At 35.4% G+C, this 22,507-nt stretch overlaps 1 protein-coding gene across 2 annotated transcripts in view; it reads right to left on the minus strand.

Moving 5' to 3' along the window:
• Positions 1-2,107: 2,107 nt before the first annotated feature.
• The window catches only part of RNF128 (ring finger protein 128), a 107,967-nt gene continuing 87,567 nt past the window's right edge, over positions 2,108-22,507 (minus strand). For both annotated transcript variants that reach the window (XM_045068300.1, XM_045068299.1), the window contains exons 3-7: positions 17,224-17,295; positions 13,797-13,879; positions 12,808-12,904; positions 11,593-11,761; positions 2,108-3,521 (exon numbers count right to left, since the gene is read on the minus strand). In XM_045068300.1, the coding sequence (XP_044924235.1) occupies positions 3,388-3,521; positions 11,593-11,761; positions 12,808-12,904; positions 13,797-13,879; positions 17,224-17,295 (555 nt within the window). In that variant the 3' untranslated portion in view covers positions 2,108-3,387. The remainder of the gene's footprint in view (positions 3,522-11,592; positions 11,762-12,807; positions 12,905-13,796; positions 13,880-17,223; positions 17,296-22,507) is intronic.

A 22,507-nucleotide genomic window follows, 5' to 3' on the forward strand; every position in this document is an offset into this window, starting at 1 on the left:
AGTCTCGCAATGGGCTCTCTGCTCAGCAGGGAGCCTGCCTCCCCCTCTCTCTGCCTGCCTCTCTACCTACTTGTGATCTCTGTCAAATAAATAAATAAAATCTTTTTTTAAAAAAGTTTATATCCGGACATGGCCATTACATTTTTCTAAGGCAGTGTTTGAGAACTAGGATATTGGTTGAAGAGAAATTGCTGCTATCCATGTTAAATCCTATTTATATATATACCACTCTAACCATCAAAATTGAAGTATGTCCACAAGTGTCTCATATTCATGATAGGTTTTTGAAGGAAAAAAGAACTAGTGGGGGGTATTTATCAATCTTTTCACCAAATTAGCTCTAATGTAGAGGACAATGAACATGTATCTATGGAGGTCAAAGAGTCCACCATAATAAACTTCTTACATAGTATGTAAATAATAAATTTTTTATATTTTAATGTTTAAAAATGTGCTTTGGTGAGTGCTGTGAAGTGTGTAAACCTGGCGATTCACAGACCTGTACCCCTGGGGATAAAAATATGTTTATAAAAAAAATTAAAAATTTTTTTTAAAAAATTCACTTCGAGCAGAAGAGACAATGAGTAAAAACCTCAATATTTGTTACAGCCTAGGGTGATAAAATTTCTCCAGATGTTACAGAGCTTAATTAAAATACTTAATAAATGAACAAAAACTAGATGGGGGTGAGGGAAAAGGAATGTTCCTGCATCCCAACCGTGTCTCTAAATGCCTGGGAACCATTATGATTGTTTGTAAGATAATACAGAACTTTTGCTAAACCTATAAATGAACTCTCTGAAAACCACTCAAGTTGGAGACTCCCTCTACATGTTTCTCCTGCCACTGTTAATCAGTTTATATTTTGATAATTATGTGAGTAATGATAGTCTGTTGCTCAAACTGTTATCAAAAGAAATTCACAAGTGACATGGAATTCCTCTCCTTTGTATATGCTGAAGAGAATAAAACATACATCTACACAAAGACTTGCACATATTCATAGCAGCATTATCCATAATGGACAAAAAGTGGGAACAATCCAAGTGTTCATTAACTGACAGATAACCAAATGTGGAATATCCATACAATGGAGTATCATTCATCAATGAAAAGGAATGAGGTGCTGATGCATGCTTTAAACATGAATGTGCCTTGGAAATATTATTCTTAATGGAAGAAACCAGTCACAAAAGAGTATACACCTACTGTATGGTTCCATTTATGTGAAATGTCCAGAATAAGCAAATCTACAGATAGAAAGCAGACTGATGGTTGCCTGAGGCTTGGAATGGTAGCAGAAATTAACTGAAAATATGAGGGTATGAGGGAACTTTTTGTAGTGATAGAAAGTTTTAAAACTGGATTGCAGGGACAGTTGCACTACTCTATACATTTGATAAGCACTGTGGAACTCTATATTTATAAGGGGCATTTTTTTGTATGTTAATTATACTTCAATACAGATGTTGAAAGGTAAAATATTATAAATTTTATATATATATAATTTATAAAAATTATAAATTCCACCCCAAAAAGAACCCCCCACAGAACAAGAAATAAGAATATAGGTCAAGTTTATCATGTGGCATCACATATATCTGGCATATTGCCTCATAAGACATATGTGCATCCAAGACCTATGTGTATCCTGGTTTGATAATCATGGCTCTGAGGTGTCCCAAGCATGTTTACTCTTCCCATGTTTGACAAAAGAGATGCACTTAACTCATTAACAACATCCCAACAACCATATTGCCAAAGAGAATGCTGAAGGAGAATAAAACTTTAAAGTAATAAAATGGGTTTACGTCTTGGGTAGTATAAAGATGGACGGGCATCAATGTGTTTTTACTAAACTTGTATTAGCAGTGGTCAAGCTCATTATTTACCTTACTGACACTGAAATAATTCATGGTAGTTCAATTATATTACAATGACATCAATCCCCTTCTATGTAATGAAATGTGTAAATAAATATCATACTAAAGTTTTGGGTTTTATTCATCAAAGATATGAATGACCATTTATATCAACCATTTTTTCCTCCCAAATCCAATCACATATGAATAGTATAGGCTAACTGAACTAAACACCAGACACAAACTTTTATTGGAATATTTTATTTACATTTTATATTTAAAGAGAATCATACAAATTGGGAAATATTTACAGCATTTCAAATCAGTGTACAAGAATGCAATGGTTTTGTCCATTCTACATTTAGCAAACAAAAATACATGTCTGTTCAGCTTTTGCCTAAATTCTGCTGGGATTTGCACTGGAAACGCAACTTTAAAACCAAGATAAGCCACACAGAATACAAATAAAGTGCATTTTTAAGTAGCTTTATTTCACTTTGGTGGATGAAAGCTTCAAACTTTATATTAAGGCACCTGGAATCCCCCCCCCCAATTCTTTTTCAAACACCAAGAAAATGTGTTCACAAAATTTATAGCTATATGGACAGAATTTTAGTTTACCTAATGTAATTTTAGCTCATTTAGGTAAAATGTAAACTCAATTTTCGAAGCTGACATTGTTTGGAAAACATTTTCTACAGACTAATTTCTGCAGACTATTCATACACAAAGACAAATTACCAATTTTTGTGTGACTTACTCATTATCATTTTCAAATAGTATGGTAATTTATATATTCTGCTTTTGAAAATCCCATAATTGAGAAATAGTTATACAGCATTTTTATAAGGAAATTTTATCTATAATCTTATATCAAATCGGTGTCATTAATATACCAATCAATCCAATCCAGTCCAGTCCATATTCTCTGATAAACTATGCTCAACACTCACATGAAGTACATTTAGCCTAATTTTAAAAAGAAATTGTTAAAATGAATATTTTGCTTTAATCTTGTTCTATCAACTTAATGTAGCCTAAAGAGACATTTCATGAAGTACTAGCCTAAGTTTGCATTGCTTTTTACATTACAATTCCAGATCAATATAAGCACCTGGAGAAAAACCCTGACACATATAGCCCAAGCTAAAATAGTAGCATTTTTAATTAAGATACTATCATAAAATAAAGTGATTACAGCTACTCCACATTTTAAAAGCAACGTGTTTTATAAGAAAATTGTTATAAATGAAAAACATGACTACTTGAAGAGAGTTTTAAATGTTTAAAAATGTTGCTATCACTATTGAGAGGAAACTTGCCTATGAAAAACAGTATGAGTTTGTGGAAAAAGTTAATAGATTAAATATTTTAAGTAATTTAACTATAGCATAATATTAGTCATCTCAGCACTTTCAGTATCATTCTTATTTAATTAAGTTTATCCAGTTCATTAATAGTAAACTAGGCCCTGATTGGCAGTTCTGTTATTACTAAAGTTTCAAGTTTTCTATTGACACAGATTTTAGGATTTAATTTCCCGAACAGCAGTCTCTTGATCAGGAGTTTCATCTTCTTCAAAGGTTGGATTGTCAACATGAGGAACAACATCCACTGCCACGGAACTTGCCTCATGGTTTACCAGCTGGAGATTCTCATCTTTAAAAAGAAATGGCAATTTTAGGATGATTTCACCCCTCTCTTAAGACAAAATTCAACACTCACATCTAAGAAGCCTTTCTTGTCTATCATACTCTGATTATTATGCTCATTCCCTATTCCTTTAATAATTATATGATTAGGCTATGTCTTACATAAGGCATATATGACCTTATTAAACTGATTTATTATTACTCTTTTATTCAGATGTGTGCTTACTTCCAATTAGATTATAGCCTCCTTAAAAGCAAAAGTTATGATTTCTGCTGCTTTTCCATCCTTAAACCTGGCTTCGCATTTCAATCACCTGGGTGCTTTAAAAAATTACCTATGGTTTTTCATATGCATAGATAGGTACACAGACTTTAAAAAAAAACAAATAGGAAGGTAGAGGGAGTTCCTCAAATGGAGTACAAACAGTAACAGATGAACATAATTACATAACCGAAGAAATATAGAACCATCCTGGAAACAATGGGGAAGAAAAGAACTTAACCTAAGTAACTTTGGAAAACAATATTTTGATACACCCTATAAGGCTAAAGACAAAAAGACACTTGTAAGTGAAATTGTGAGTTACAAATAAGGAAAGGGGAAGGCTAGAATAAACTCTGTGGTGTTTGAGTACAATCAGATATATCAGTATCGAGCTCACTGTTTTTCAAATAGATAAATATACATAGATGTTTGTGTATATTTGTCTGAGTATGTACACATATTTCCTAGCTTTGTTCACTGAAAGGGCTAATAGCAATGACATTCCCATAGCAATGATCATACCTAGTGCCCAGGATCCTGGTTTTTAAGTACTGTTCTCTAAAAAGCTACTGACCACCCTGGATGATTCTGGGGTTAGAGGAAGGAGAATATAAGATTAACCTCTTGTAGCCTAGGGGTCAGCAAACTACAGCTTGCAAGTCAAATCAATAGTTAAGAGTGGTTTTCACATTTTTAAAGGGTTTTAAGTCAAACATCCCCCCCTCCCAATGCAGCAGAGACTTAAGGCCTTCAACGCCTAAAATATTTACTATCAGAACCTTTACAGAAAATTTTGCCAATCCCTGGCTTAAAACATCTTGTGGTACCAGAAAGTGCTCAAAAAAATAATGAAGCATGTTGAAAGAACATAGAAACTACCTTGAAGGAGTTCCCAATGACCAAATCTACGACAATCTAAACAATGAATAAATCATGAGAATAACATTACAGAATAAAAGAAATATTTATGAGTCCATACTATTTTATATAAATGAATAAATAGAGAAAGGATAGCTTTTCCTTAAAATAGAAGCTTAATTAACATAGAAAGAAGGATGGGGGCGCCTGGGTGGCTCAGTGGGTTAAGCCACTGCCTTCGGCTCAGGTCGTGATCTCGGGGTCCTGGGATGGAGTCCTGCATTGGGCTCTCTGCTCAGCGGGGAGCCTGCTTCCTCCTCTCTCTCTGCCTGCCTCTCTGCCTACTTGTGATCTCTGTCAAATAAATAAATAAAATCTTTTAAAAAACAAAAAAAAAAAAAAGAAGAAAGAAGGATGGAAATAGAAAATTACCATTTGGTGCAAATTTCAGTAATAATTATTACAAGGAAAAGACATTGATTGCTAAAATTAGTGGCTAAAAGCATGAGAAACAGAACATATGCTTAGCCTCCAAGTATCTCTCTATAAGATAATACTTACAAACGGAAAAATAGTAACTTTAAAAGGAGAAGCTTGGCAGACACTATCTTAACCAAGTAAGCAAAATTAAAAGCCATCAGTAATAAGACATGAACATCATGTGCCTCATTATATGACAGGAGGCAAAGAAGGGCACAATACCATTTCTGTGGTATTCTTGTCAGAAATACACAATAGACAGTGAATTTAATCATTGGGAAACAGCAGACAAGTTCAAAGTGAGGGACATTCTACAAAATAACTGACCAGTAATTTTCAAAGTGTCAGTGTCATGAAAGACTAAGGAACAATCAGATTGGAGATAAAAGAGACATGACCATTAAATGCAATGTGGACTTCTCAACAAACTGGGTAGAGAAGAAATATATCCAAACATAATAAAGGCCATTTATGACAAGCTCACAGCTAACATCATGCCCAACAGTGAAAGGCTGAAAGCTTTTCCTCTGAAACCAGAAACAAGATAAGGATACTCACTCTTACCACTTCTATTCAACATAGTACTAGAAATTATAGCCAGAGCAATTAGTTAAGAAAAAGAATTAAAAGACATCAAAATGGAAAGGAAGAAGTAAAATTATTTCTACATGACATGACCTTATATGAAGAAAATGATTAAGATTCCACCAGTAGGACTGTTGGAGCTAATACATGAATTCAGTAAACCTGCAGGATACACAATCAACATACAAACACCAGCCACATTCCTATATACTAACAATGAAATATTTGAAAGAGAAATAAGGAAAATGATTCTATTTATAATGCATCAAAACAATAAAATACTTATGAATAAATTTAACCAAGGAGGTAAAAGATATGTACTGAAAACTGTAAGACACAGATGAAAGATATTGAAGAAAATACAAATAAATGTAAAGATATCCTACATTCTTGAATTATAAGAATACTGTATAAAAAAAGTTCATATACCCCAAAGCCATCTATAGATTCAATGCATTCCCTATCAAAATTCCAATGGCATTTTTCACAGAAAGAACAATCCTAAAATTTATATGGAACCACAAAGACTCTTAATATCCAAAGCAATCTTGAGAAAGAACAAAATTGGAGGCATCATACTTCCTGACTTCAAATTATATTACAAAGCTATCGTAACCAATATTCTATTGTAACCAGTATACCGGTATAGAAACAGATACATAGACCAATGGATCAGAATTGAGGCCCAGAAATAAACCCATATACATGCAGTCACCCAATATTTGACAAGGGAGCCAAGAACACTCAATGGGGAAAAGAGTATTTTCAATAAGTGATGTTGGGTAAGCTGGATATTCACATATGGTAGAATGAAAATGGACCCCTATCTTACACCAGTTACAAAAGTGAACTCTAAATGGATTAAGGACTTAAATGTAATACCTGAACTATAAAATTCCTATAAGACAACATAGGGGGAAAGCTCTTTGACATTCATCTAGGCAACGATTTTTTGTATAGGACACCAAAAACACAAATCAGCAAATAGGACTACATCAAACTGAAACGTTTTGCACAGCAGAAGAAATAGTCAACAGAAAGAAGAGGCAACCTACAGAATGGGAGACAATATTTGCTTATCAAATACAGGATCAATATCCAAAATACAGAAGAAACCCTACAACTCAGCAGCAAAAAACCAAACAATCTAATTAAAAATAGGCATAAGAACTGAATAAATATTTTCAGAGTATACATACAAATGGCCAGCAGGTACACGAAAAGATGATCAACATGACTAATCATCAGGGAAATGCAAATCAAAAACACAATGGGCTGGGGCACCTGGGTGGCTCAGTGGGTTAAAGCCTCTGCCTTTGGCTCAGGTCATGATCCCAGAGTCCTGGGATGAAACCCAGCATCAGGCTCTCTGCTCAGCCTCCCTCTCTCTCTCTTTCCCTCTCTGCCTGCCTCTGCCTACTTGTGATCTCTGTCAAATATAATAATATATATAATATGATATACTATAATATATATGGATAATAAGTAAATAAATAATCCTTAAAAAAAAAAGAGTTGCATGATTTAAAAAAAAAAAAAAACCACAAAACCCCCACAATGGGCTAATCACCTCACACTTGTTAGAACAGCTACCATCAAAAAGACAAGAGGTAAGTGTTGGTGCGGATGTGGAAAAAGGAATCCCCAGTGCATTGTTGGGAATGTAAACGGGCCTAACCACTATGAAAGATAGTATGGAGGTTCCTCAAAAAAATTAAAAGTACAAGTACCATATGATCCAGCAATTCCAGTTTGGGGTATATATGCAAAGGAAATGAAATCACTATCTTGAAGAGATTTCTGCACTTCCAAGTTCACTGCAGCATTATTCACAATAGCCAAGATATGGAAATACCCTAAATATCTGTTGACAGATGAGTAGATAAAGAAAATGTGATACACACACAAACACACAGGAATATTATTCAGCTATGAGAAGGAAGGAAATCTTGCAATTTGTAATGACATGGAGAGCATTTGTGCTACATGAAATAAGACAGAAAAAAGACAAATACTACATGATCTCACTTATCTGTGGAGTCTTAAAAAAAAAACCCAGATTCAGAAATAGAGAGTAGAATGGTGGTTGTTGGGGGCTAGGGGTAGAGGGGATGGGGAAATGTTGATCAAAGGGCATTAAGTCTCAGTTATAAGATCATTAAGTTGTGGAGATCTAATGTATAGCATGGTGACTATAGTTAGCAATACTGTATTACAGACTTCTTAAAGTTTATACATTTTGCTGTACTTACCTTTTTAATGTGTTATTAGAACATCATTGACTATGTCCTTTTGCTGTGCCTTTACTCCCATGACTTACTCATTCCATAACTGGAAGCCTATAATTCCCCCTCCCCTTCCCCCATTTTACCCATCTCTCTCCCCTCTGGCAACCATCACTTAATTTTCTGTATTTATAGACCTGATTAGGCTTTTTGTTTATTTATTCCCCCTTTTTTTTAGATTCCACATGAGTAAAATAATATGGTATTTGTCTTTCTCAGTCTGACTGCTTTCACTTAGAATTATAACTTCTAGGCCCATTCATGTTGTTGCAAATTGCATGATCTCATCCCTTTTTATAGCTGTGTAATATTCCATTGTATTATATAGACCACATCTTCCTTATCCTTTTGTCTACTGATGGACACTTAGGTTACTTCCATATCTTGGCTATTGGAAATAATGCTTCAATAAAACATAAGGGTGCATATATCTTTTTGAATTACTGTTTTCATTTTCTTTGGGTAAATACATAGTAGTGGAATTTTGGATATACATAAAATTTGCTAAGGGGATGCCTGAGTGGTTCAGTTGTTAAGCAACTGCATTCAGCAGAGGTCATGATCCCAGAGTCCTGGGACCAAGCCCACATTGTGCTCCCTGCTCAGCAGGAAGTCTGCTTCTCCCACTCCAGGCTGCTCCCCCTGCTTGTGTTCCCTTTCTCACTGTGTCTCTCTCTGTCAAGTACATAAAATCTTAAAAAAAGGTTTCTAAGAAAGTAGATCTTAAATATTCCACTACATACACACAAAAATTTGTAATTATGTGGTGAATTTGTTAACTAACCTTACTATGGTAATCATTTTTGCAAATATAAGTGTATCAAATCATGTTGTACACCTTCAACTACACAATTTTATGTCAAATATATATCAATAAATCGGGGGGAGGGGTGGAAGAGTAAAAGGGAAATGCAATGTGGGATCCTGGGACAGAAAAAAGGACATTAGTGGGTCAATTGGTGAAATCTGACGATCTGACATTTGGTTAATAACATCTTATCAGTTAATTTCCTGATTTTAATAATTGTATATGATTATATAATATGTTAACATTTGGAGAAGTTCAGTGAAGGATATATGGGCATTATGTATACTATTTTTGAAAATTTTAATCAGCCTGAAATTATATAAAAAAAAAACTTGGGCCCCACCCCTCATGGATCTGATTTAACCATTCTGGGGAAGAGCCCAGGCATCAGTAATGTTTAAAGTTTCTCTTGAGTGATTTTAATGTGCAGCTAGGGTTAAGAACTAGGGCCCTTAATTTAGTGGTTCTCAAAGTATGGTCCCTGGACCTACAGCATCAGTATCACCTAGGAACTTATTAGAAACAAAAATTCTCAGGCCGTACTCTGAACCTCCTGAGTCAGAAAGAGGTGGCAGCCCATCTGTTTGAACAAGCCCTCTAGGTGACTTGATGCATGCCTAAGTTTTAAAACCAGTGCTCTAACAGAACTTACTGCAATGTTGGGACAGACACTAACTAATCAACTCTGTTTCCAAAGGTATTTAAAACAACTATCACTACAATAATCAATAGCTAATAAGCAAGATATCCAAATAGTAATACATAATAATAGATAAAATTAAAGTTTACTCTATATGGTAATTCATTCAACATTTACTTGAGTATTTACTATGTGGTGGGCTGTTCTCAGTGCTGGATATACAATAGTGACTAATAAGACACTGTTCTTATCCAAAGGAACATTTAAAAGTTTTAATACAATTCAGTACAATAAATGCAATGATTGAAGGTCTATGGAAGCCGACAGTAGGGCTGCACAAGTGAGTCAAGAGAGGCTTTTCAAAGGAGAGTTAAGTTTTAAAGGGGGAGCAGGAATTAGACCTTCCCCCACCAAGAAACAGTCTTCTGCAGTTTCTTGGCAGGGGAAAAAGAGTGGAAGGAATGAGCAGAGAGAAAACAGTGGCTCAAACTATGACTGTGGAACTAAAGTTGGGAATTAGGGGATGGATTAAAGAAAAGGGATACTGAGGGACGCCTGGGTGGCTCAGTTGGTTAAGCAGCTGCCTTCGGCTCATGTCATGATCCCAGTGTCCTGGGATCGAGTCCCACATCGGGCTCCTTGCTCGGCGGGGAGCCTGCTTCTCCCTCTGACTCTGCCTGCCTCTCTGTCTGCCTGTGCTCGCTCGCTCTCTCTCCCTCCATCCCTGACAAATAAATAAATAAATAAATAAATAAATAAATGAATAAATAAATAAATAAGAAAAGGGATACTGAATCAGTAAGAAAGAGAGGTTAGAAACTAAGATCTCCCTAGTTGCTGGTTTGAGGGACCTGAATGGGTGTTACTACATCCAGATAAAGAATATGGGGGAGAAATGTGGATGTTATTCATCCAGATAAAGAATATAGGGGGAGGAATGTGGGTCATTTCATTTGCTTGTCAAATCCTTTGCAAAAACTGTTCTATATACCACCCTGCCTCATAAGAAGAACAGAACACATAAAAAAAAGTAGATTGGAACTTAAAAAAAAAAAAAAACCTAGCCATAAACTGAATTATCCTGTACGCTCTCCTTTGTCATCACTGAATTCTATTACCATACAGTTATGGAAATAAAAAAAATCACCTGGGGCAAACAGACAATGATTCTCTATTGTAGGTAGAATAATCCACAGATTATTAAGATTCTCATGAGTACTTTGTACTCCAGGAAATGTATGAAGATTAGATTATGAGAAAATTTGCATGACAGTATTCCCCATGACATCTTTAGCAATGATGTGTATTGTATTGCTAAGTCTACTGAGGACAAAGGTTTATATTAATAGGAAGCTGAAACTCTCACAAGTCATTTTAACATTCAGTTTTATTCTACATCTATGCTAGGATTAGGTTACTTTAAGATGAGTATTGAGAAAACCATCAAATCAACAAAAACCATGAAAAATGTAGGAGTTGTAGAAAAGGAAACTAATTTCTGTATGAGGGTTTTCTCTTCCTAAGGAAAAAAAGTAATAAAATTCCCTGAAATTTCTCCACTGGTACAACATTACTAAGTTACAACACTGATTCACATGAAGTTTGAAAATAATATGTTCAATTTTAGTTTCCACAGTTTGTTCACTTCACAGTAAATAATCAACAGGTGGCAGCACATATTCTTACGCAGTTTCTGATCTGTGCAAAAATGGGCTAAGAAGTTGTGTATAAATCAAGCTTTTGTAAACTGAATTCTTTTTTTTTATCATTTCTGGACTCATTTATCTTAGTTTCTGATTGCTCTACAATAAACAATGGCTTCTAAAGTTTAAAGTTCCTTCTCAGCCTCTGTAAGTTAATAACCAATATTTAATGCATCAGAGAGAAGCTATCTTATAAAAAAATCTTTTTAGTCTGTGAATAATGCCCACTCCTGATATATTTCATCTATTTCACATGTACTTGAATATGTGCATATTAAGTTAAGGTAGGGATGTGTCCTGCACTGCATCACTGTCACTAGAAAAAACCTGGGATGTTTTTTACTTTCATTTAAAGAACGAAAGGAAGAAACAAAAAGCAGGAGCACTCTGCCAGGCATATGCTTCACAATGGATCATTTGTGGGGCACTCACTGCCCCTCAGCATGGTGCTTACTTGCGGACTGCACATGTTCTTCTAAAGGCGGTTCATCTGCTCCCTGAACAGAAGCATAGCCAGACGATGCAGTCTCACTGCGATTATCCTCTTCGTGAGGAGATACACTATTTGATGCTTCATTGGAAACGGGGACTTGTAAAGACACTGATCCGTCTTCAACATCCACCTTTGGAAAGCATTGGAACAAATTAAAAGACTCTCAGAGTACATGTTTCCCCCTGACATGTCATTACAAAGTTTCTTCATAGGTAACTTATTATGGCAATGCTTCTTAACCTTTTAAACCTATAATCCCTTTTGACCATCACACAAATCGCTTGCTGGTCCCAGCCAGAGCAGTTGGAGTAACTGGGTCAAAAATGGGGTGGAAAATATTTTAGGCAGATTGCTTTCACATCTGACGTTCATCTGGGTGATCCCAGTGCTTCACAATACAATGCCTGCTATAGGATAGGCACTAAATACAAACCAAAAATACAAAAAACCCTCTACCCTGAATCAAGTTCACCTCCAGCAGTTTTCAAAAGGTAGTTTCCGGCAAAATTCAAATGAAGTCTGAAGTTTAATTAATAGTAATGACCAAATGTCAGTTTCTTACTTTTGACAAACATATCACAGTAATGAAAAATATTAACAATAGTAAAAACTGGGTGATGGGTATGAGGGAATTCTCTGTATTGTCTTTGCAACTTTTCTGTAAATCTAAAATTGCTCATAAATAAAACATTTATTTAACAACAACAACATCTCATGCTGTCCTCTAAGGGATTTGGGAATCAGTATCCCCTCTGTATCTCCTGAAATCAGGAAGATTTTGTTGAGCTTGACTTTCTGTTGTTGGTGTATTGTAAAATAGGCAAGTTTTATTTCATTTATTAAATACAATTATAATTTAATATTTATTATACTTTTTCAAAATACAGATGCTCATCTAACTACAAGTTCGGTTGCTGTGCAATAGTAAGACCAAAAATTATAAATCTACCACAAACCAGTTGGTAGTTTCTATGGTCATCACTTCAAATTCTGACCAAATAATAAGAGGAAAGAAGAAGGAATATGGAGGTAGTCCAACATGGCACCTTAGTGTCCAATTTTTTATATAAATCACAAGACTAGCATATTACGCTAAAAACTAAGGATGTTACTCTCCTGAAGGCCCAGGTACATAAATAACTTGTTCCTTCATATAAATAGTTTGGCAATGTTTACCTCAATTCCCAGAGCTTTGAGTATGTCACATTTGCACATGGGGCAAGTCCTGTGTTCTAACAGCCATGGGTCAACACATGTCTTATGGAAAATATGGCTAATGAAAGAAAAAAACACATAATTTGGTTATCAGTTGTGAAATAGCAACAACACTTGGCTTAATATACTAATAGGTTACCCTATATTTTTGTTTCGTATTTTAATAGATGTCTTTTTTCTTTTAAACACACCATTACAGCATAAACACTACAAAAGAGTCATAGAAACAAAATTTGGAAGTTACATGACACGGTACTTTTAAAATATAAAAGCTTCATTACCTTAGCTTAAAAAAAAAAAACTATTTTCCATACTTCCTACTTCAAAAATGGCTGTTACCCAACCTAAGACTTTGTTCAGTATTTCAGATCTTTATTATCTTGTCATCCCCCAACTCCAAAAATAGCACAGTTAGTCATTCTCAATAATATAGTACAATATAGTACAGAGTACAAGATAATGCTGATACTTTAGGTCATGTGGTAAGTTCTAAGAACACCACTATTTAATAGCTAAAACCAAAACCAAGAGTGTTAACAACTTCCAGGAGAAGGATAAGAGAAAATTAAAGAATGAAGACTTCCAAATAGGTGCTTACTAAGTTGATTTTACTTTTTTCCCTCATTAGGATTGTTAAAATGATTTTAAATTAAGTAATACAGTTATGTATGTGTGTGTGTGTGTGTGTCTGTGTATAAATTACAGTGCTAGCTAGGTTCTTAGTTTTATGTGGAAATAGTTTCCAAATTGTACCAGATTATGGGAATGCTATATAATTAGCCTTATACCAATTTCAATGATGTTAATATATAAAGCATTCACTTTTATTTAAATGAAAATAAATACTTTCTTTACATCAATTTGGAAACATTCAAAGTAATTTCCTTCATTCCAATCATTTCAATAAACTAGATATTCTTATTGATGATATAAAAGAAAGTCAAACTTACTTGCAGGTTAAGATGCGCACCAAATCATTTGGTTTATATAGTTCAATACACACAGCACAACTATCTCCATCAGGGCCAATTTCCTATGAGCAAATAATTATTGTTACTCTGATCGATAAGAAAAAATACAATAAACTACAAAGCAAGATCAGGATATATATGCACTTAAATTGCATAAATTCTTTCAATAAGCAGTGTAGAATTACTTAAACTTAACTGTAATCTAAAAAAAGTTCAAACTTCTGGAAACAAAGAATAGAAAAGTGGTTGCCAGAAGCTGGAGGATGGGGGAAATAGAAAGTAGGTGGTCGAAGTGTACAAACTTTCAGAAATAATAATAAGGTCTGAGGCTCTAATGGAAAACATTGTGACCACAATTGATAACACTCTTTACAACTGAAATTTGAAGATTATTTAGACTTAAAAAGGTAAGAGAATAAAGTCAACCAAAAGAGGGACAATACAAAGAGGAATAGGTAGCATTTATTTAAAATGCCATTTGTACAGGTTCTATAGCCATGTTTTCCCATTTAAGAAAAAATTAAGGCATAATTCACATGCGGTGAAATTCACTGTTTTTAATATGCAGTTTTACAGATGTGAACAAATATGCAGTTACTCAATCCTCACTGCAATTAAGATATAGGACATCCCCAACGAATTCCTCTATACTCCTTTGTAGTTAACCTCTACTCCCACTCCCATCCTCTGGCAACCACTAATCTGTTTTCAGATCCTATAGTTTCTGCTCTTCTCAAATGTCATATAAATGGAATCGTGTATTATATTGCCTTATGAGTTTGGCTTCTTTCACTTAATACACTTAATACTCATCTCAGATATTAAGCGTATCATGAGGGTCTCCACACACCCTTTTGTATTGCTAAATGGTATTCTATGATGTGGATGTGCTACAGTTCGTTCATCCATTCGCCATTAGAATAACATTTGGGTTCTTTCCACTTTTGGTGATTATGAGTAAAGCTTCCATGAACAATTATGTACAGGTTTTTATGTGAACATGTTTTTTTTTTTTCTTCTAGGTTAAATACTAGTAATTGAGATTTCTGGATTCTTTGGAAAGTGTTATTTTTGGCTTCATAAAGAACTGCCAAATTGTTTTCGAAACTGGCTATACATTGCATTCTCACCAGCAAAATGCATAACAGTTCCAGCTGTTCCACATCTGGCCAGCTCTTGGGTATTGTCAGTTGTACTGGTTTAAGCCATTTTGATGAATGTTCTGTAGCATCTCACTATGGTTTTAATTTGTACTTCCCTAATGACCAATGATATTGAGCATCTTTTTTATGTGTGTATTTGCTATCCATCTATTTTCTTTGGTAAATGCCTGTTTCACCCCCTTTTCCCTATGCTGTTTGTCTTCTTACTACTGAGTTTGAGAGTTCTTTATATAGTCGAGATATAGTCCCTTGTCAGGTATGTGATTTGCAAATATTTTCACCCAGTCTGTGGCTTGTCTTTTCATTCTCTTAACCATATTAAAAAAATAAAAGATCTTAATTTTGACAAAGTCAGATTTCTGTTGCTTTCTTCAATGGGCTTGTTTTTGCTGTCATATCTAAGTAATCTGTGCCTAACCCACGTCTTGAAAATATTTCTATCCACAGCTTTCTTCTAAGAATTTCATAGTTCTAGGTTTTATATTTAGGTCTGTGACATATTTTGACCTAAATTTTACAGACGCTGTATGTAAAAGTACAGTATCCTTTGGCATAAGGATAGCCAATCATTGCATATGGAGAGCCAATAATTGACTACACTTTTTCCATTTAATGGCCTGTGTACCTTTGTTAAAAATCAATTGACCGTTTATGTGTGGGTCTATACCTAGACTCTCTTCTGTTCCACTGATCTAAATGTCTATCCTTTCTCCAATACTACACTATATTGACTACTATATCTTTAAAATAATGCTGCAAATTAGGTAATGTGAGTCATCCAAATTTGTTCTTCCTTAAAAAAATTGTTTTGGTTACTCTAGTTCTTTTGTTTTCCCATATAAACTCAGCAGCAACCTGTCAATAAATACAAAAGATCCCACTAGGATTTTAATTGGAACTGCATTGAATCGATGGGCTAGTTGGGGGGTCTGACATCTTGACAACAGTGAGTCTTCTGACCCATGGACATGGCATATCTCTCCATTTATTTGGGTCTTCTTTGATTTCTTTCATTGGTGTTTTCCAGTTTTCAGCACACAGATCATGTTCATATTTTGCAAGATTTATACCTAAGTACAGAATGGTTCAGGTGCTATTATAAATGGTAATTTTTAATTCAATACATTCTATAGCTGTTTTCTGATACCTGTTTTATACACCAAAGGTAGTTCTTAACTGCTGTAATCTAAAAATGGATGTTCAAATAAAGTGCAACTGTTAGCTGTCATTGTTTAGTTTCCTGTTTTTGTGGTAAAAAATGACCATAACTTTGTGGCTTAAAATAACACAAGTGTATTTTTTTGTTGTTGTTCTTGAAATCAGAAGTCTAAAAGTCAATGTGTTGGCAGTGCTATATTCCTTCTGGAAGCTTCATGGGAGAATCCATTTCCTTGTCTTTTCTAGCTTCTATAGGCTGTCTGTATTCCTTGGCTCATGGCCCTTTTCTTGCATCACTATAACCTCTTAACTTCCATTGCCAAATATTCTTTTTTTAAAAATTTTTATTTATTTATTTGACAGAGAGAGAGAGAGAGAGGGATCACAAGCAGGCAGAGAGAGAGGAGGAAGCAGCCTCCCCGCGGAGCAGAGAGCTGGATGTGGGGCTCGATCCCAGGACCCTGGGATCATGACCTGAGCTGAAGGCAGAGGCTTAACCCACTGAGCCACCCAGGCCCACCCATTGCCAAATATTCTATTGCAATGGAGTCAATTCTCCATTTTCCTCCTTCTTATAACAACAATCAAATGTAATTACATTTAGGGCCCACCTGGATAATCCAGGATAATCTCCCCATCTCAATCCTTAACTTAATTTCATCTGCAAAGTTGGGTTTCTGCCATATAAGGTATTATTTACAGGTTCCAGGATATCTATGGGGGGCAATGGCTATTATTCAGGCTACCTAACTCCAGCATCAAAATGATTTTTAAAAGTCAGTAAGATTTTTTTTTTAGATTTTATTTATTTATTTGACAGAGAGATCACAAGTAGACGGAGAGGCAGGCAGAGAGAGAGAGAGAGGGAAGCAGGCTCCCTGCCGAGCAGAGAGTCCGATGCGGGACTCGATCCCAGGACCCTGAGATCATGACCTGAGCGGAAGGCAGTGGCTTAACCCACTGAGCCACCCAGGTGCCCAAAAGTCGGTAAGATTTATAAATTCCATGAAAAGCATACTTTGAAAGAACATTTAGTTTTAACAATAACTTGGTAGCACTGCTTGAAAACAAAGTCAAATATGTACCTTGTCTCCTTGTTTCAGTGTACGTAGTTGAAGCCTTCCAATAGCTTTTTTAGCATCTGCCTTTAATTGTCTCTGTAATAGAAACAGCATGTATTAGAAAAAAAACTATTTTTAAAAGGAATAGTATGAAAAAGGTAGAGAGGATTAATAAATATCTATATGGTACAAGAAAATGTATAAGTGGATTTTTAAAGATATAATATAATTAACCATAACTGTTCCATTTATGTGCTATCAGGCAGAAATTTCAAATTACTAAAACTTTTCGCTTATGTTTCCCTACATTCTTTTTTTTAAAATTTTTTATTTATTTTCAGCACAACAGTATTCATTATTTTTTCACCACACCCAGTGCTCCATGCAGTCTGTGCCCTCTATAGTACCCACCACCTGGTACCCCAACCTCCCACTCCCCCGCCACTTCAAACCCCTCAGATTGTTTTTCAGAGTCCATAGTCTTTCATGGTTCACCTCCCCTTCCAATTTCCCCCAACTCCCTTCTCCTCTCTAACTCCCCATGTCCTCCATGCTATTTGTTATGCTCCACAAATAAGTGAAACCATATGATAATTGACTCTCTCTGCTTGACTTATTTCACTTAGCATAATCTCTTCCAGTCCCGTCCATGTTGCTACAAAAGTTGGGTATTCATCCTTTCTGATGGAGGCATAATACTCCATAGAGTATATGGACCACATCTTCCTTATCCATTTGTCCATTGAAGGGCATCTTGGTTCTTTCCACGGTTTGGCGACTGTGGCCATTGCTGCTATAAACATTGGGGTACAGATGGCCCTTCTTTTCACTACATCTGAATCTTTGGGGTAAATACCCAGTAGTGAAACGGCAGGGTCATAGGGAAGTTCTATTTTTAATTTCTTGAGGCGTCTCCACAATGTTCACCAAAGAGGCTGCACCAACTTGCATTCCCACCAACAGTGGAAGAGGGTTCCTCTTTCTCCACATCCCCTCCAACACATGTTGTTTCCTGTCTTGCTGATTTTGGCCACTCTAACCGGTGTAAGGTGATATCTCAATGTGGTTTTAATTTGAATCTCCCTGAGAGCTAGTGATGATGAACATTTTTTCATGGGTCTGATAGCCATTTGTATGTCTTCATTGGAGAACTGTCTGTTCATATCTTCTGCCCATTTTTTGATATGATTATCTGTTTTGTGTGTGTTGAGTTTGAGGAGTTCTTTATAGATCCTGGATATCAACCTTTTGTCTGTACTGTCATTTGCAAATATCTTCTCCCATTCCGTGGGTTGCCTCTTTGTTTTCTTGACTGTTTCCTTTGCTGTGCAGAAGCTTTTGATTTTGATGAAGTCCCAAAAGTTTATTTTTGCTTTTGTTTCCTTTGCCTTTGGAGACATATCTTGAAAGAAGTTGCTGTGGCTGATATCAAAGAGATTACTGCCTATGTTCTCCTATAGGATGTTTCCCTACATTCTTAAATAGCACCTTTGAGCTACAATGACAAATCCATTCCAAATGGATTCAGATGCTATGAATTTTCAAAGCAATTTTCCTGTGTTCAGCCTTTGAGTATCTTAAAATACATCTTTTCCCATTTCCTTTTTGAATCGTGTCTTGTTTGGTAGAAAGTGCACAGGATTTGGATTTAAATGACCTAGATTCAAAATTTCTGTTTGTCATTTACTAAGTGTATAATCCTGAACAGGTAATTAAATTGTTGAACTTCTTTACTCACCTATAAGATGAGGATAATACCAATCCATACAGTGCTATTTAGCATTAGGGGGAAAACTGTTGTTTATAACCACTACTGCCTTATTATAAGGAGGTGGATTCTGAAAGTAATAAGCCTTTATTGTTTCACTGAACATATATGTACACCATTCCAGTCATGAAAAACCAAGTCCAGGGCTCATTTTGAGAACAAGGACTAAAATATGCATAACTAGATCAGAAGTGAAGTTGGAGGATTCAAGATGTAGGAAGATCCTGAACTCACTTCCTCCCACAGACAGGACAAATTACTTGTACAATATATGGAATAATTTCCTCCAAAAAAGAGCTGAAAACTTGATAAACAGAACCTCCATAACAAAGGATAAAAGAATAGCATCAATATGGGTGAGAGAGGCAGAGACATGTTCTCACCAAAACCAGACAAACAAAACAAACAAACCCACCCCAGATACAGTAATCCCCAATTGAGAGGGATCTCACAAATATGGAGCTTTTCCCTAAGAAGCAATGGGTCTGTGCTTCACATTAGGCACCTCAGCCCCTACATCTTGCATAGGTGAGATGCCCCCAAAAGGCCTGGCTTTGAAAACTAACTAGGATTAGTTCCAGAAATATAGGGAACAGAGAATATCCTCTCAAAAGGCTCATGCACAGATTCAATCACCACCAGACCTGATGTAAAAATACCAGTTTGAAGTGTCCACCAGAGAGCCATAAACTTGTTGAGATTCTTCTGGGGGATGGAGACACTGGCAAGTGCCATTTTTTGATAACTCATCCTAACTTGCTGACACTGGTATTGGCAGTGACAATTTGGAACTCTTCCTCTAGCCTGTGGGTGCTAGAAAGTATACCCCACTGAGGGCCCCACCCATCCCCATGCCAGAGCTGTGGCCCCACAAAAGCAGGCAGTAATGCAGTGTTCACACAGGGGTCATCCCTTGAGGGCCTGGTGCAGATGGCCAGGGGCAGAGCACTTCTGAGCTCTATGGGATAGCTCTTACACCAGGCCACCCCTTCAAGGCTGGGAGAGATAGCTGATTTTCTTAATTCACAGAAATAAACACAGAGCATCAGGCAAAATGAGAGGATTATGTTCCAAATGAAAGAACGAGGTCTAGAAACTCCAGAAAATTTCAACAAGCAGAACCCAAAGACATCCACACCAAGAAACACTATACTTAAAATGGTAAAAGTTAAAAGAGAATTTTAAAAGCAGCAAGAGAAAAATAACCTGTTACTTATAGAGGAAACCCCATAAGTCTACCAGCAGATATTTTACAAGAATCTTTCAGGTGAGAAGGGAATGGTATGATATATTTAAATTCTGGAAGTTAAAAAAAAAAAAAAGTGCAACAGGAATTCTCTACCCAGCAATGTCATCATTCGGAATTAAAGGGAAGATTAAGATGTTTTCAGATAAGAAAAAACTGAACAAGTTCATGACCATTAGTTCAGCCTTAAAAGAAATGTTAAAGGGTCTTCTTTAAGTTAAAAAGAAGTAGCACTAATCAAATAACAAAAAAATTTACAAAAGTAAAAATTTCACTGGATAAAGTAAATATACAGTAAAAATAGTAGATTAATCATTTATAAAGCAAATATAAGATCAATAGCCATTAGTAGTAAATTTAACTATGACTATAGTAATTAAGAGTTGCAAAAAACAAGAAAAAATACAAAATGTAACATCAAAGATATGAAATGTGGGGAGGGGACTAAAAAGTTTTGGAATCTGTTCAATTTTAAGTTCGTATCAACTTAAAACCAATCATTATATACATACTATGTTACATATAAACATTATGATAACCATAAGGAAAAAACTTCAGTAAATACACAAAATAAGAAAGAAATCTGGGGTCCCTGGGTGGCTCAGTGGGTTAAAGCCTCTGCCTTTGGCTCAGGTCATGATCCCAGAGTCCTGGGATTGAGCCCCGCATCGGGCTCTCTGCTCAGCAGGGAGCCTGCTTCCTCCTCTCTCTCTGCCTGCTTCTCTGCCTACTTGTGATCTCCATCTGTCAAATTAAAAAAAAAATCTTTAAGAAAGAAATCTAAATGTAACACTAAAGAAAGCCATTAAACCACAAGGAGAGAGAAAGAGAGGAAGGAAGGAAGTAGTTTCTTTGGTAGTTTCTTCCAAAAGTGCCAGAAAATAAGTAACAAAATGGCAGTAAGTACATAACTACCAATAATCACTTTAAATGTAAATGGACTAGATTCTTCAATCAAAAGGCACAGAATGGGTGAACAGATTAAAAAAATAAAAGACCTAACTTTATGCTGTCTACAAGAGACTCACTTCAGAAGTAAAGATACAGCATCTAAAAGTGAAGAGATAAAGATATTCCATGCAAATGGAATAAAAAGAAAGATGGTCTAGCTATACTCATACCAGATCAAACAGATTTGAAAACAAGATCATAATAAAGGATTGTAATAAGGATTGTACTAAAGAAGGGCATTATATAATAAAGGAGTCAGTCCAGCTAGAAGATATAACATTTACAAATATACATGCACCTATCACAGAAGCACCAGTATATGAAAAGCAAATATTAACAGGCCTACAGGGAGAAACTGGCAGCAATACAATAATGGTAGGGAACTTTAACACCCCATTTACATCTTTGGATAGATCATCTGGACTGAAAATCAATAAGAAAACATCAGCCTTAAACAACACATCAGATCAGATGGGAGATAATATATATGACATTCCAGCAGAATGCACATTCTTTTCAAGTGCACATGAAATAGTCTCCAGGATAGGTCATATGTTATGGCACAAAATAAGTCTCAAATTCAAAAAGATTGAAATCACATCATATATCTTTTCCAACCATGATGGCAGAAAACTAGAAATTAATTAAAGAAAAGTGGAAAGAAGACCTAAAAATGTAGAAATGAAACATGCTACTGAACAAACAATGAGTCACCGAAAAAAAAAAAAAACCACAAAGAAAAAAATTTAAAAATACCTAGAGACAAATGAAAACAGAAATACAACATACCAAAACCTATGTGATGTAATAAAAGCAGCTCTAAGAGGGAAATTCATAGTAATATAGGCCTACCTCAAGAAACAAGAAAAATCTCAAACAAGTAACTTTACACCTAAAAGGAAATAATAAAGATCACAGTGGAAATAAGTGAAACAGAGACTAAAAAGACAATAGAAAAGATCCATAAAACTAAGGGCTGGGTCTCTGAAAAGATAAACAAAATCGATAAACCTTTTATTACACTAACCAAGAAAAGAGAGCAAGTTCAAGTAAATAAAATCAGAAATGAAAAAGAATTTATAACTGATACCACAGAAATACAAGGATCATAAGAAACTACTACAATTATATGCCAGTAAGTTAGACAACCTAGAAAAAAAATGGATAAATTCCAAGTAACACACAACCTTCCAAGTCTGATTATGAAGAAATAGAAAATCTGAATAGACCAGTTTCTAGTAAGGAGATTAAATCAGTAATGAAAAACCTCCCAACAAACAAAAGCCCATGACAAGATGGTTTCACTGGTGAATTTGACCAAACATCCAAAGGGTATTTAATAC

The sequence above is a fragment of the Mustela putorius genome, unplaced genomic scaffold, assembly GCF_011764305.1.
Source record: "Mustela putorius furo isolate JIRA1106 unplaced genomic scaffold, ASM1176430v1.1 tig00003901_pilon_pilon_pilon, whole genome shotgun sequence".
NCBI classification, from domain to species: domain Eukaryota; kingdom Metazoa; phylum Chordata; class Mammalia; order Carnivora; family Mustelidae; genus Mustela; species Mustela putorius.